The sequence below is a fragment of the Spinacia oleracea genome, chromosome 5 (assembly GCF_020520425.1).
Source record: "Spinacia oleracea cultivar Varoflay chromosome 5, BTI_SOV_V1, whole genome shotgun sequence".
NCBI classification, from domain to species: Eukaryota; Viridiplantae; Streptophyta; class Magnoliopsida; order Caryophyllales; family Amaranthaceae; genus Spinacia; species Spinacia oleracea.
Genome location: NC_079491.1, coordinates 10726099 through 10739155, shown reverse-complemented (window position 1 = coordinate 10739155; position 13057 = coordinate 10726099). Strand labels below are relative to the sequence as shown.

The 13057-nt window shown below is 37.0% G+C and overlaps 1 protein-coding gene across 1 annotated transcript; it reads right to left on the bottom strand.

Annotated features, from left to right (window-relative positions):
* Nucleotides 1-7305: 7305 nt before the first annotated feature.
* LOC110798980 (uncharacterized) lies at nt 7306-7824 on the bottom strand. Its single transcript, XM_022004185.1, has one exon. The coding sequence runs from the start codon at nt 7822-7824 to the stop codon at nt 7306-7308; it is 519 nt and encodes a 172-aa protein (XP_021859877.1).
* Nucleotides 7825-13057: the final 5233 nt, after the last annotated feature.

Genomic DNA, 13057 nt, shown 5'->3' with positions numbered 1-13057 from the left:
AGAAGAATCACATTTCCAAAATGACAAGTGGGAGAAAAGTAGACCTCGAAGAAATTTGAGTCGAACAACAAACTCTAGAGAATGCTCAAGATGACATTCAGGATGAAACTCAGAGATCTTTAGAAGTATCTGGTGAGAATCATGGTCAATCTAGAGATGTAACCCCGCGTAGATCGCAGAGATATAGGTCTCAACCGGAAAGGTACTTAGGTATTTTGACGAACGAGAGCTATGATGTTCTATTACTTGAAAGTGATGAACCTGCGACTTACAAACAAGCTATGACGAGCCCTAGCTCCAAGCAATGGCAAGAAGCCATGCAATCTGAATTAGACTCCATGTCAGAAAATCAAGTATGGGATTTGGTCGATTTACCAGATGGCTACCAAGCCATTGGAAGCAAATGGGTTTTCAAACTGAAAAAGGACAAGGATGGGAAACTTGAAGTTTTCAAAGCTAGATTGGTTGCAAAAGGTTACAGGCAAGTCCACGGTGTGGATTACGATGAAACCTTTTCACCAGTTGCAATGCTAAAGTCTATTCGGATAATGTTAGCAATCACTGCATATTACGATTACGAAATATGGCAGATGGATGTCAAAACCGCTTTCTTAAACGGCATTTTAACAGAAACTGTGTTTATGACACAGCCTGAAGGTTTTGAGGATCCAAAGAATGCTAAAAAGGTATGCAAGCTAAAGAAATCAATCTACGGATTGAAGCAGGCATCAAGGAGCTGGAATATACGTTTTGATGAAGCAGTCAGTGACTTTGGTTTCATCAAGAACGCAGACGAATCTTGTGTATACAAGAAGGTCAGTGGGAGCAAAATTTCTTTCCTAGTATTATATGTCGACGACATATTACTTATCGGAAATGACATTACTATGTTGAACTCTGTCAAGATTTGGCTTGGGAAATGTTTTTCGATGAAGGATCTAGGAGAAGCACAGTACATATTGGGCATCAAGATTTACCGAGATAGATCTAAAAAGATGATTGGACTTAGTCAAAGCACTTATATCAATAAGGTGCTTGATAGGTTCAAGATGGCAGACTCCAAGCGAGGCTACCTACCCATGTCTCATGGAATAACTCTAAGCAAGACTCAGTGCCCAAAAACACTTGATGAGCATAGACGAATGAATGGGATTCCATATCCATCATTGATTGGTTCAATAATGTATGCTATGATATGTACACGCCCGGATGTTGCGTACGCACTCAGTGCTACGAGCAGATACCAGTCAGACCCAGGAGAGGCACATTGGACTGCTGCCAAGAATATTCTGAAGTACCTGAAAAGGCACAAAGATGACTTCCTGGTCTATGGTGGAGATGATGAATTAATTGTTAAAGGCTATACGGACGCAAGTTTCCAAATCGACAAAGATGATTTCAGATCACATACTGGGTTTGTCTTCTGCCTCAACGGAGGTGCAGTAAGCTGGAAAAGTGCTAAGCAAAGCACCATTGCGGATTCTACAACTGAAGCGGAGTACATTGCTGCACATGAAGCAGGAAAGGAAGCTATATGGCTAAGGAAGTTCATAGGTGAACTTGGTGTAGTCCCCTCCATTAAAGGACCAATAGCCCTGTATTGTGATAATAACGGAGCTATTGCACAGGCAAAGGAGCCTAGAAACCACCAAAGAGTCAAGCATGTGCTTCGTAGATTTCACCTTCTACGAGAGTTCGTTGAAAGAAAAGAAGTCGAGATAAGCAAGATTGGAACTGATGACAACATATCAGATCCATTGACTAAACCTCTGCCGCAGGCGAAGCACAACTCGCACACTGCAGCTATGGGAATCAAGCATATTGGAGAATGACTTTGATGTCCTTGTTTAATGTTTTAAAGTTTTAGAGTTTAATTCTTTGTAAAACATTATTGGTTAATCATTCACAATAAATGAATAGAATTCATTTTTTCCATTTAATTTGTGGTTTATTAGATGATGAGTCCCTTCAATTTGACGATATATTCAAGATAGACTGTCAGGACCAGTCCTGTGACTAAGAAATGTCTATCAAGTGAACTTGAATGTCAAAGGTTAAAATGGTCCCTGGTCGGAGTTTTCTATAAAATTGAACGCATAGAAAACGTTAGACGACTAGAATGCAAGATGACTAGTAGTTCTGTTTCTTGAACTATGTGGACATGGCAATGTCATAATCATTTGCATAGATACTTACTTTGGGAAGACTATTATCGGACAGACCTATGAAACTTTACTGTAAGAGATGAAAATCTGTCATAAGTAAATTTCATTAAAATTATTAGACACTAAATCCTCAATACCTGAGTGATTTGAGATTACTTGTTTGAGAACTGGTTACTTTGACGTTGACCAACCGTCGCACCGTAAAAGGAGGCTATAAAGGCAACGCTCAGGTAATCACCTATCAATCGAAGTCTAATCTCAAGATCGCAAGATTGGGATTGTCCTCCCATAAATCGGGATGAGATGCTTAAAAGTTGTACAAGGCCACTCGGAGAGCTAGAAACTGTAAAATGCATGGCCGTGCTCAGATGAATCATAGGCTATGATTATCTGTTTATTTGATCAGTTGAACTCTGAAACCGAGAAACACCTCTGGACATAATAAGGATGAAAACTCTTACATTATGTTCAAGAGCAATCGAGCGACAAAGGAATTAGGAAATGCACACTTGTCCCTAAGGACAAGTGGGAGACTGAAGGAAATAATGCCCTTGGTCCAAGTATGCATTTAATATTAAGTCTAATAAATGCGGTTCAGTATTAATTAACAAGTTAATAATTCAATGAGATCAAGTGAGCTGAATGCCTAGCTAGAGGCCGCTTCAGTTCAAGTGGAATTAATGATATTAATCCACAGCTTACTCTTGACAGAACCCGTAGGGTCACACAAATAGTACGTAAACGGATCAAGTATTTAATGGCATTAAATACTCCATCTATGGATATTCGGAATCAACGGATCTTGGTTTCAGTGGGAGCTGAGATCGTCACAAGCAAGAAAAGAATACTCCGGAAACGATGATCTTACCGGAAACGGAAATATGGATCGTATCGGAAATATAAATATTATCTAAGTCGTAGATGTTGCCGGAAACGGAAACATGGTACGTATCGGAAAATATTAATGGAAATGGAAATATTGCCGGAATCGGAAATATTGCCGGAAACGGAAATATTGTCAGAATCGGAAACATTATCGGAATCGGAAAATAATTCCGGAAACGGAAATATTAAATATTTGTTCGAAACGGAAATTAATTCCGGAATCGGAAATATTAAATATTGTTCGTATCAGAAATGAATTCCGGAATCGGAAATTTAATCGGAAGCGTATCGTACGAATTAGCATCGGACGAGGCTCGCTAGACGAAGGCCCAACACGAAGTCAGGCCATCGCCCAGCAAGCCACACGCATCACCAACACACGCCAAGCCTCGACCAGGCCCAGCCAAGGCCTTGGGCGCGCGCGCGGACAAAGGCAGCGGGCATGGGCCGAGGCGCTGTGCGCTCAGCGTGGGCCGCAAGGCCTGCGCGGGTGTGCGGTGCTCGTGCGATGCTCGTGTGTGAATCCTAAAGCTATCGGGATTCGATAAAAGATTAAATCCTAAACCTATTAGATAAAGTTTATTTAATAGAGTCCTAGCAGGATTCTAATTAAATTAATTCGTATCCTAATAGGATTCCAGTTCCTTTTCCATACCTCTATAAATAGGTGCCTAGGGTTACAATTTATAGATACAATTGAAGTATTCCAAAGGTAGGATTTTGAAGAAAAATCAGCCACTCTCTTGCCCCTAATCAGCCGAAATCTATACTACCTTAAGGGCGATTCTAGTTGGTCAAGCTTAAGGCGGATCCGGACGTGCTGTGGACTATCTACGGAGGGACGACACTTGGAGTCCTAAAGACTTGTTCTTGTTCGGTTCGGGCGCAGCTAGGGAGGGCACGCAACAAAGTGTATGCATCTAAACTATGCTAAATGATTATGTGTAAATAATATGCTTTCCTGGCTTTATGGTTTTTCCGCATGATTTATGTTTTGTCATATGAATCATAACCTATCAGACTCATCAAAAGTTATATGTCTAGAGATAATGATTTTCTTAGTATTTAAATCGTAACACCAATAACCCTGATGAGAAGTATGATAACCCAAACAAATGCAAGGAGTGGAGCAGGGACTCATTTTATGAGGAGTCGTTGCTGAGAGGTTGGGATAACAAAGACAACCAAATGTACGAAGATGATCGTAAGAGGGAGCTTTATTATATAGAAGGTGCATGGGAGTGAGGTTATCAAGGAGACGGGTAGGTCGGATATTAAGTAAATAAGCCGTCATATGTAAAGAGTCTACCCAAAAAGAGGGAGGTAGGGAGGCATGAAATAAAAGAGAACGACATATATTATTTATGGTTCAGATCATACGCTTGGCCTTGCCATTTTGGGGAGACGTATGAGGACAGGAATGACGCCAAATCATGCCATGGGTTTGAGAAAATAGAGTAAAACTCACATTATCATATTAACGACCATTATCACATTGCAAAGCTTTAATAGACGTAAGAAATTGAGTTTTGACATATGAATGAAATCGCACAAAAGTAGGATAGACATCAGATTTACTTTTGAGAGGAAAAACCCATAGGAAATGTGAGAAATCATCCAAAAATAATAAATAATACCGAAAACCCAAATGACTATTCAGCGGAAATGTAGATAAATTGGTATGAATAATATCAAATGGAGCATAAGTCTTAGTATGAGACAGAGAAAACGGAAGGCGGCAATGTTTTCCTAATTGATATCCATGACAAACAGTGAGGCTATTCCCCTTATTACAAGAAATACGTTTATGATGCCTAAGAAAACTAAGAACTTGATCGCCGAGATGTCCCAAACGATTATGCCAAACGTAAGAAGACAAGACAGTAAAGGTAGAAGCAGAAGAAGGCGGTGATGTTGATGTTGACACAGGATAGAGGTTCCCAAAACTTTTACACCTCGTCATTATTTTCCCCGTCCGGAGGTCCTTCACAGAAAAACCAAAAGGGTCAAATTCGACAGACACATAATTATCGGAAGTCAATTGACGAACAAAACTAAATTCTTAATGATTTGAGAGGCATATAGAATATTTTTGAGGGTAAGAGGAGGATGGGGTTTAGGAAGCAAAGAAGTTTCCACACCTCTAACTAGTATTTTAGAGCCATCACCAACCATAATATGTGAATGAAAATTACCCCAATTAATAACAGAGGAAGTAATACCTGAACCATTCATAAGATGGGAAGTATCGCCCGTATCCATATACCAATTTTGGTCCGGAGGTTGAATATTCAAAGTATTAAAGAAAGCTGGCAAGTCTGTAGGCTGGTATGATCCACCAGGAACAAGGAAAGCACTGTTTGGCTGCCTTGGAGCAGGGCCCAATACCCCCTGCCCAGATTGTGGCTGATGCATTGAGTTTCTCCACTGGGCCGGCTGGGATGGATAAGGGCATGGAGCAAAGTAAGGACCCCAAGGTCCAACCCAAGGGAAAGAATATTGTTGGACCTGTTGTTGCAGTTGCTGGCCGTGATTGTTGTTGCCGGAATTCTTGTTGTTCTCGTGCCAGTTTTTCTACCCTTTGCATTTCCCTTTCCCGTTGCGGGAATTATCATGCGAGTTCCGACCATCGTGAGAATGGTGATGAGACGCGCCTGTGTACGCGGCCGAGTTCTCCGCCGCAGCCACCAAAACTGTCGGAGAAGCAGACCCAACAGTCTCATTCTCGTCTTGCTGGCGGCGCTCTAGATCAAGCATGGAACAAGCTTGGACAAAGGTGGGCAAGGGGTTACTTTTTTGGATTATCGTGCCCATCGTCTTGTACTTAGACTTGAGTTTTGCAGCCAACTCTAGAACCAACCGTTTCTCATACACCGGATGACCAATAGAAGCGAGTTGCACTACAGGAATTCGGGCTTTTACCTACTGAAATTACCGACTACTATAAAAGTAGTCATAAAAAACTTATTTACCGACCATTTTAAGTGTAGTCGGTAATTACTGACTATTTTAAGGGTAGTCGTCGGTAAATTACCGACCATTTTTAGAGTAGTCGGTAAATTACCGACTATATTTTTACATTTACCGACCATATGGGTATTTTTGATTTTCGAAAATATCTAGAGTAGTCGGTATTTTTATTTCACTCACCTACTTTGGGCTTTCTCCCCCTTAACCCTAGCCCATATAAATGAGAACCTTAACCTCCCTCTCTCTCCTCCTCTCAGCCGTTCCTCTCTCTTCTCTCACATCTCTCTTCCTTCAAGCTCCTCCTAACCGTTCCTCTTCATATTATTCAATCTGTTGTTCTGAAAATGAAACTCGCCCTTCTCATCATCATTTCGAAGATCGGGTGAATTCAGAAACTCAAGGTAAACCAGTACGAACACATCAAAGTTTTTCGGATTGATTTTTTTTTTTTTGGATTTGATTGGTTTTCTTTGTTTGTTTCATTTAGATCTGTTTGGTTCACTTTGTTATTTTTTTGTTTAAATATGTGCGAATCCATTGAGGACTTTTGTCGAACATGTTGCATGCTTGCAGCAACCGAAGGCGAAGAAGAGGGAATATAAGAGCGTTTCTTGATGGGTTGTTGGGGTGGTGAAATGGATATCAAATTTCGTGGTTCCAGCTCAGAATAAAGCTCTCGAAATTGATTCCACTTTGAGATTGCTGCACGTAGAATTGATGATTATATTTTATTTTATTCAAGAAATTGAAGAATTGAAGATCTACGTTGTTGGAATTTTGTTTTGTTCTTTAATTCATCATTCATCATGTACTTGTATTAACTTCTTATTGGATATAAAATTTTGATTGTTTTTGAGTTTTAATTCAGTGTGAATGAAATTATATGTTTGATTAATTTTTTTTAATTTCAGAAGAGATTAAAATAAAACCACGGCTGGTATTTCCCAATTGATGGTTTTTTTTGTTTTTTTTTAATTTTTTAATAAAAATCTCCGACCATTATAGTAGTCGGAAGAATACCTACCACTATAGTAGTCGGAAGAATACCTACCACTATAGTGGTCGGTATTTTACCGACTACCATTTTGGTCGGTAAAGTACTGACCACTATAGTGGTCGTTAATTTTTCGACAGCTAGTAGTCGGGAAAGTAGTCGGTAATTTTTCAGACTACTTTTCAGTCGGAATTTAGCTAAATACCGACCAGGTTAACTCCGACTACACGTTAACGACTAAAAGTAGTCGGTAAATATTTTACCGACCAAAATCAGCTTTTTACCAACTGTTTAGGATGGTCGGAATTTTTCCGTTTTGTTGTAGTGTTGGTCCGATACATCCTTCAACTGAGAACAATAATCATCCAGCAACGCGCAATTCTGAAGCTTGATAGAACCAAAACGGTTCTCGAGATGCACAATCCGACTACCTTTGTTATTCTGGAAAAGGTTACAAAGATTATCCCAAGCCACCCTAGTTGTAGCCTTCTCATCCAGAATTTTGTACAGGAGATCGGTTGAAATAGTGCCATAAATCCACTGGAGAACGGTGGCATCAAGTCGTTCCCACATCTCGTCACCGAGATTCGTAGGACGGGCTACGGTAGGGTCAATATGATCGAGAATATTGAAGACTTTGGCATGGGTGCGGAAGAGTGTAGCCCATGGAGAGTATTTTACCTTGTTAATGTCAAGGACCAGAGAAACAAGGCCACGAATGTTTGTGACACTCAAAGCCGAATGAAAGGCATTGACCATCGTGGACACAGAAGAAGGAGGAGGGGTAGGAGGGTCTGAACCGTTAGACATGATTGCAGGAAGAGAGAAAAACAGAGAAGAGGATCGAAGAAACAGTGGCTAGGGTCAGGGCTTGATACCATGTAGAATGACATAATTCTTCTTGAGGAGGCTTTCATTAATTATTCACAATATATAGTAATTCTAAGTAACCCTACTTTACATAATTACATTAGGCTAACTATGGACAGTACTATTTACAGAATATTGTCAAACAATATCCTTATAAATAAAAATACTGCATGCATATTAATTTAAGTATGAAATAGAAAGTATGCAGTAATTAAATTAAAAAATAACAATAGCACATGACAAAAGATACCTAAAATTTATTATATTAACAATAATATGTACTAGATGCTCTCTTGTCTCTTTGATATTTCTTTAAATTTATTAATGTGAATTATTTAATTAATCTTATGTTCTCTCTTTTTGAAGAAATGGGAGCTATATTTTAAGTTGTCAATAGATATGTCTTACCTAACATTATTAGTCATGAGTAGCATGTTACCTAGTATGATGAAGTATTAAGGTCTAACGTAGTATTTTTTTGGCTACTATAACGGTTGATAGGGTCGTTATTTGATCCAAACTCATATCATATCTTATTGAATCGGCCGGACCGTTCTTGGATCCAAAATAAAATAAACCACTAAAATCAATTGGACCGGCTTTAAACCTCTTTTCTTTTATTTTTATTTTTGTCTACAAAATATATGGAGTACTGCATATATAGAAAAAAAAAAATATTAAAGAAACGTAATTGTTTAAGAGTATCTATTACTCTATATATTAAAAGAGACACCAGGAATGACACGTGTCAATTCCTGGTGCGATTTTTTCCCGCCAAAAACCACTTTCCCAAAAAAAGTGTATTTGTTTTATTTTATTTTTATTCTCTACCTTTTTTTATAAACTACTCCTTATTTATGTATGGAAACAAATTTTAGTTTATAAATTATGGCAATAATAGATACGACGTAATAATAATTATTCTAAATTGGTAATATTTTAGTCAAATCGCTATATTAATTAATAATGGAAAATATATCACTCAATATTTTGGTCAAATTGTCATATTAGCATTTTAAATATGCATATTAGATGAATAAATTTAAACGAGTATGTTAAAAATGTTATAACTATGCAGTAGTTAGGGAGATATTTAGTTAAATATTTTGTGAAAAAAAATATCAAAATCCGTGTGTGCACGAGATCTAAGCTAGTGTTTTAAAAGATGAACCTACAATTGTTTAATATACGGAGTATTAATTTTTCCAACATATCAAAGGAGGAGATTAATCATTCCCGTTCTTTGAGAAACTCTCATTAGTCTTTTCTTTTTTTTTGTTGGTTTTACTACGAGGAGTTTTGTAATACCCCGAATTTTTAAAACTCGATTAATTATGCTTAATTATTTTTATTTAGCTAAAATCGTTTTAAATTCTAATTTCGAACTTTATTTTAATTAACGAAATTTTATTGCGCTTGAATTTTTAATATTGTTACACGATTTATTATTTTTCAGATTCTATGATTTAATTTCAAACTTACGAACTTAAGCTACTTCTTAAATATTAGTTATTTTATAATTTATTTCGGATTTTTAATAATTTCGAAACGTTCTTATTTATTCGAAAACTAAATTTATTTTCGTTAACGATATTTTATAAAGAATTATTTTAGTTAAACATTTCTATTTTAATCAATTTCTTAAAATAGCAACCAATTTTCTGAATTTTAACCTAACTAAGTGAAATTACTAAAATAACCATAACATCACCAAAAAAGCAAATTCACTTTCTCTTTTCTTCCTCTTTGATCATATGAACCAGCATACTTGGCAAGCTCCAAGCAATTCCACTTATTGACTCATCTTCTTCCCTGAATCCAGTCTCAATTCAATTGCAAAATCGAACTTGCCTTCTTCTTCTTCTTTTACAAATTCCACGTTTCAAACAATCGAAAATCAGAACTCAAAGAAATCAATTTCAATTTCATTCCCTTCCCTGATTCGCACCACCAACCTAACCACCGACTACCACCGTGACATCCCCCACCACCATTAACACCAGCCCAACCACCCGACCACCACCGTACTTCCCCCCTGCTCTCCTTCTCCTTCGTCGCACCACGCCCCACCATCTCCCCTGCCTCCCTTTTTTCCTCGTTTCCCTTGCTGCGCCACCACACCGCAACCACCACACCCCGTCACCCTCACCGATCGGTGAACCAAGATCCGCCGTCCCAAATTTTCCGGCGAGCCCCCGCTGCCTCCTCCCAGAACCACCCCAAAGCACCCCTCAAACTCCCCCTTGCTATTTCCCTGTTCATGCTCCCCTCCCTCTCTCCCGTAGTTCTTCCGCCGCAAGGCAACCACCACCACCGTCGCCTCTGGCGCGGGTTCGCGTGGCTGCGCCGCCCAGCTCAGCCGCCCTCCCTCCTCTCCTCTCCTCCTTCCTTCGTGCTCCCCTGCTTCGTGCCCTCCCTGCCTGCTCAGAAAACCAAAATTAATTAAGTTTCAATTTGAAACTTAATTGATTCTCCTTAAACACATAATAGGTAGGGCTATATCTCATTTGGGCCTTTTGGTGAGTTAAAAAGCAAATTATATTTTCAGATTTTCTAAGTTATCATTTTTATGTTTAATAATTCTTATTATATAATTATTTACTAATAAAATGATTTATTATTTTCAGGTTTAATTATCAATTTTTCTAAAATAAATTACTAGCTTGCTTTAGCAAAATCGAATTTATATAATATTTTTATGTAAATCGATTTATGAAATTTATAAATATATTTCGATTAATATTTCGTTTAATAATAATATTCTCATTAAAATTCGAAATTATACTTTTTATTAAAATTCGTTAATTATAAATTCATTGCTTATAAAATTTATTATTTATAAAATATTGATTTTAGATTATTTACCGTTGTAGTACTATTCAATAATTTAATATTCTGAAAGAAATCGGACTTGGAGCTCAGGAAGAACGATCCATCAGACGGGAAGTATAAAACTACGGTTGAGGTAACGTCTATTGCTAGTACCCGCAATTCCCTTCCAAATGTGTTTGTGAAATCATGACATTATGATTGAATTTATGATTTGAATGCTTTGACATGTTTTATTGAGTTGCGGGAAATGAATTATGTTTTGATTGAATAATTTATTATATTATGATTTGATGGAATTATTCCTTATTTTATGATTGATTATAAAATGATATTATGATTGATTGAATTTCTTATAAAATGTTGTTTATAAGAAACCATGAAAGAAAGGATGTTTGATCTTATGAATCCAAAGGAAATATGTTATTTCAACTAAAGTAAAAAGACTAAAATGTAAAATTAAACGAAACATGATAAATGAAAGTGGAATACCTAGCCCGTTTGGCAGTATATGTTCACAGGTTACGACTCTCGGTCATGCATGTACCCACGGGGCATCCGCCCATTGAGCCAAGGCTCTCATGTTTTTCGGGCCAAGGCCCCATGTTTTATGGACAGCGGTCCATCGTGGAAGACGTTCCACCATGTCATACTTGCCACGGCTAGCATGTGCACCCTAAAACTATAAATGAATTAAATAAAGGACTTTATAAAATGTTTTACTATATTCTATTCTCCCTGTGTTATTAAATAAATAAATTGAAATGAATTTACGCTGCTAGGATAGTCGTTACTGAGTCTTCGGCTCACCGTTTTGTTTTCTGTTTTAGGTACCGCGGGGAACGATGGAAACGCTTAGTGGCGAGGAATTTACTATAATAATGTCCACTTAGTTTATGCTTAATATTGTAATAGTTTAATTAAAGACTTTTAGTAAGTTATGTACTTTTATTTTGAGGACTATTATATTATTTTGGGAGTTCTAATAGATTATGAATGATGGTTGCCTTGTAATTCCCAAGAGGGAGTTACGGCAGTAATGTCCCGACCGAATTAGGTTAATTCCGCTGCTTAATTTCTTGAATTAGAGGTCGGGGCGTTACAAGTTTTCACCACCTTTGACGAGTAGACTAATTTTCCGCGGGAGTTTATTGGTAACCATGTGTAATTGCATTTCTTAGAAACTCCCAACTCTTAGTTATTCTCACTCGTGGAATTAATTAGACTTTTAACATTAACAAATTAAAGAAGTTAAAGGCATCATTAGACCTGGAAAAACTGACCTGGACCCGAAAAACCGGCCCGATTGACCCGATCTATAACCCGAAATTGATCCGAAGCAACGACCCAAAATTACCCGAAAACCGAATAGACCCGACCCGAAACCGAAACCGACCCGGAAGAGATTTGACCTGAAATGACCTGATACCCGAACGACCCAAACCGAAATACCCGAACTGATCTTCACCCGAAACCGAATTAACCCGAACCGAAAATAACTGTAAATTTTAAATCAACCCCAACCGATCCGAAAATCTAAAACCGACCCGAACCGAAAAACAACTAAAATTTACCAATTAGTTTAAATATAAATTCTTTTTAACTTTTCATATTATAACTATTTAATTTATTATTATAATTATTATAATTATTATTTTCCTTTTATTAATTTATACTCTTTTGTGTTATAGGAAAAATGTTTCAATATTATGACAATGTCAATGTAAAAAAACATAGCATAATGATATGTTAGTTTAGTAATTCTTTCTTTTTGGCTCATATAATTAAGATCATTTAACAAATTAAATGATAAGAAAATAATGGAAATAAAACCAACATTAACAATGGTAAATTAGATTTAAAAATCATATCTTCAAAAATTCAAGACTTCCATTTGACATGGAATATAACTTATCAGATAAAAATTGATAAGTAACTAAGCAAATGGCTAAAGTCATAGGAAATGTTCTCTAACTAACTTATATCAAAATATTATGTCCAAAAGTTATACTAGAGTAATTAGGGAGTATTATATTTGTACATGTCTCAAGTCTCGTTTTCTCGATCGTAAATTAATAGTAGAACTAGTTAGTCTCATGTTCAGAGTATTGTTTACTATAACTCTCATACCATAAACCATTAAACTTCGAACCGTATACGCTTAAGTCTAGACCCTTATTTTATTTTTTTGTAATAATAATAACATTATAAATAATAATAATAATAATGTTTGACCACCAAAACTAAAGAGAAATAACCTGATCAAAACTCGAAAAATCTGTTCCAACCCGAAAAACTCGATATAAACCGAAAAATCCGATCCGGTATGAACTGATCTGATATG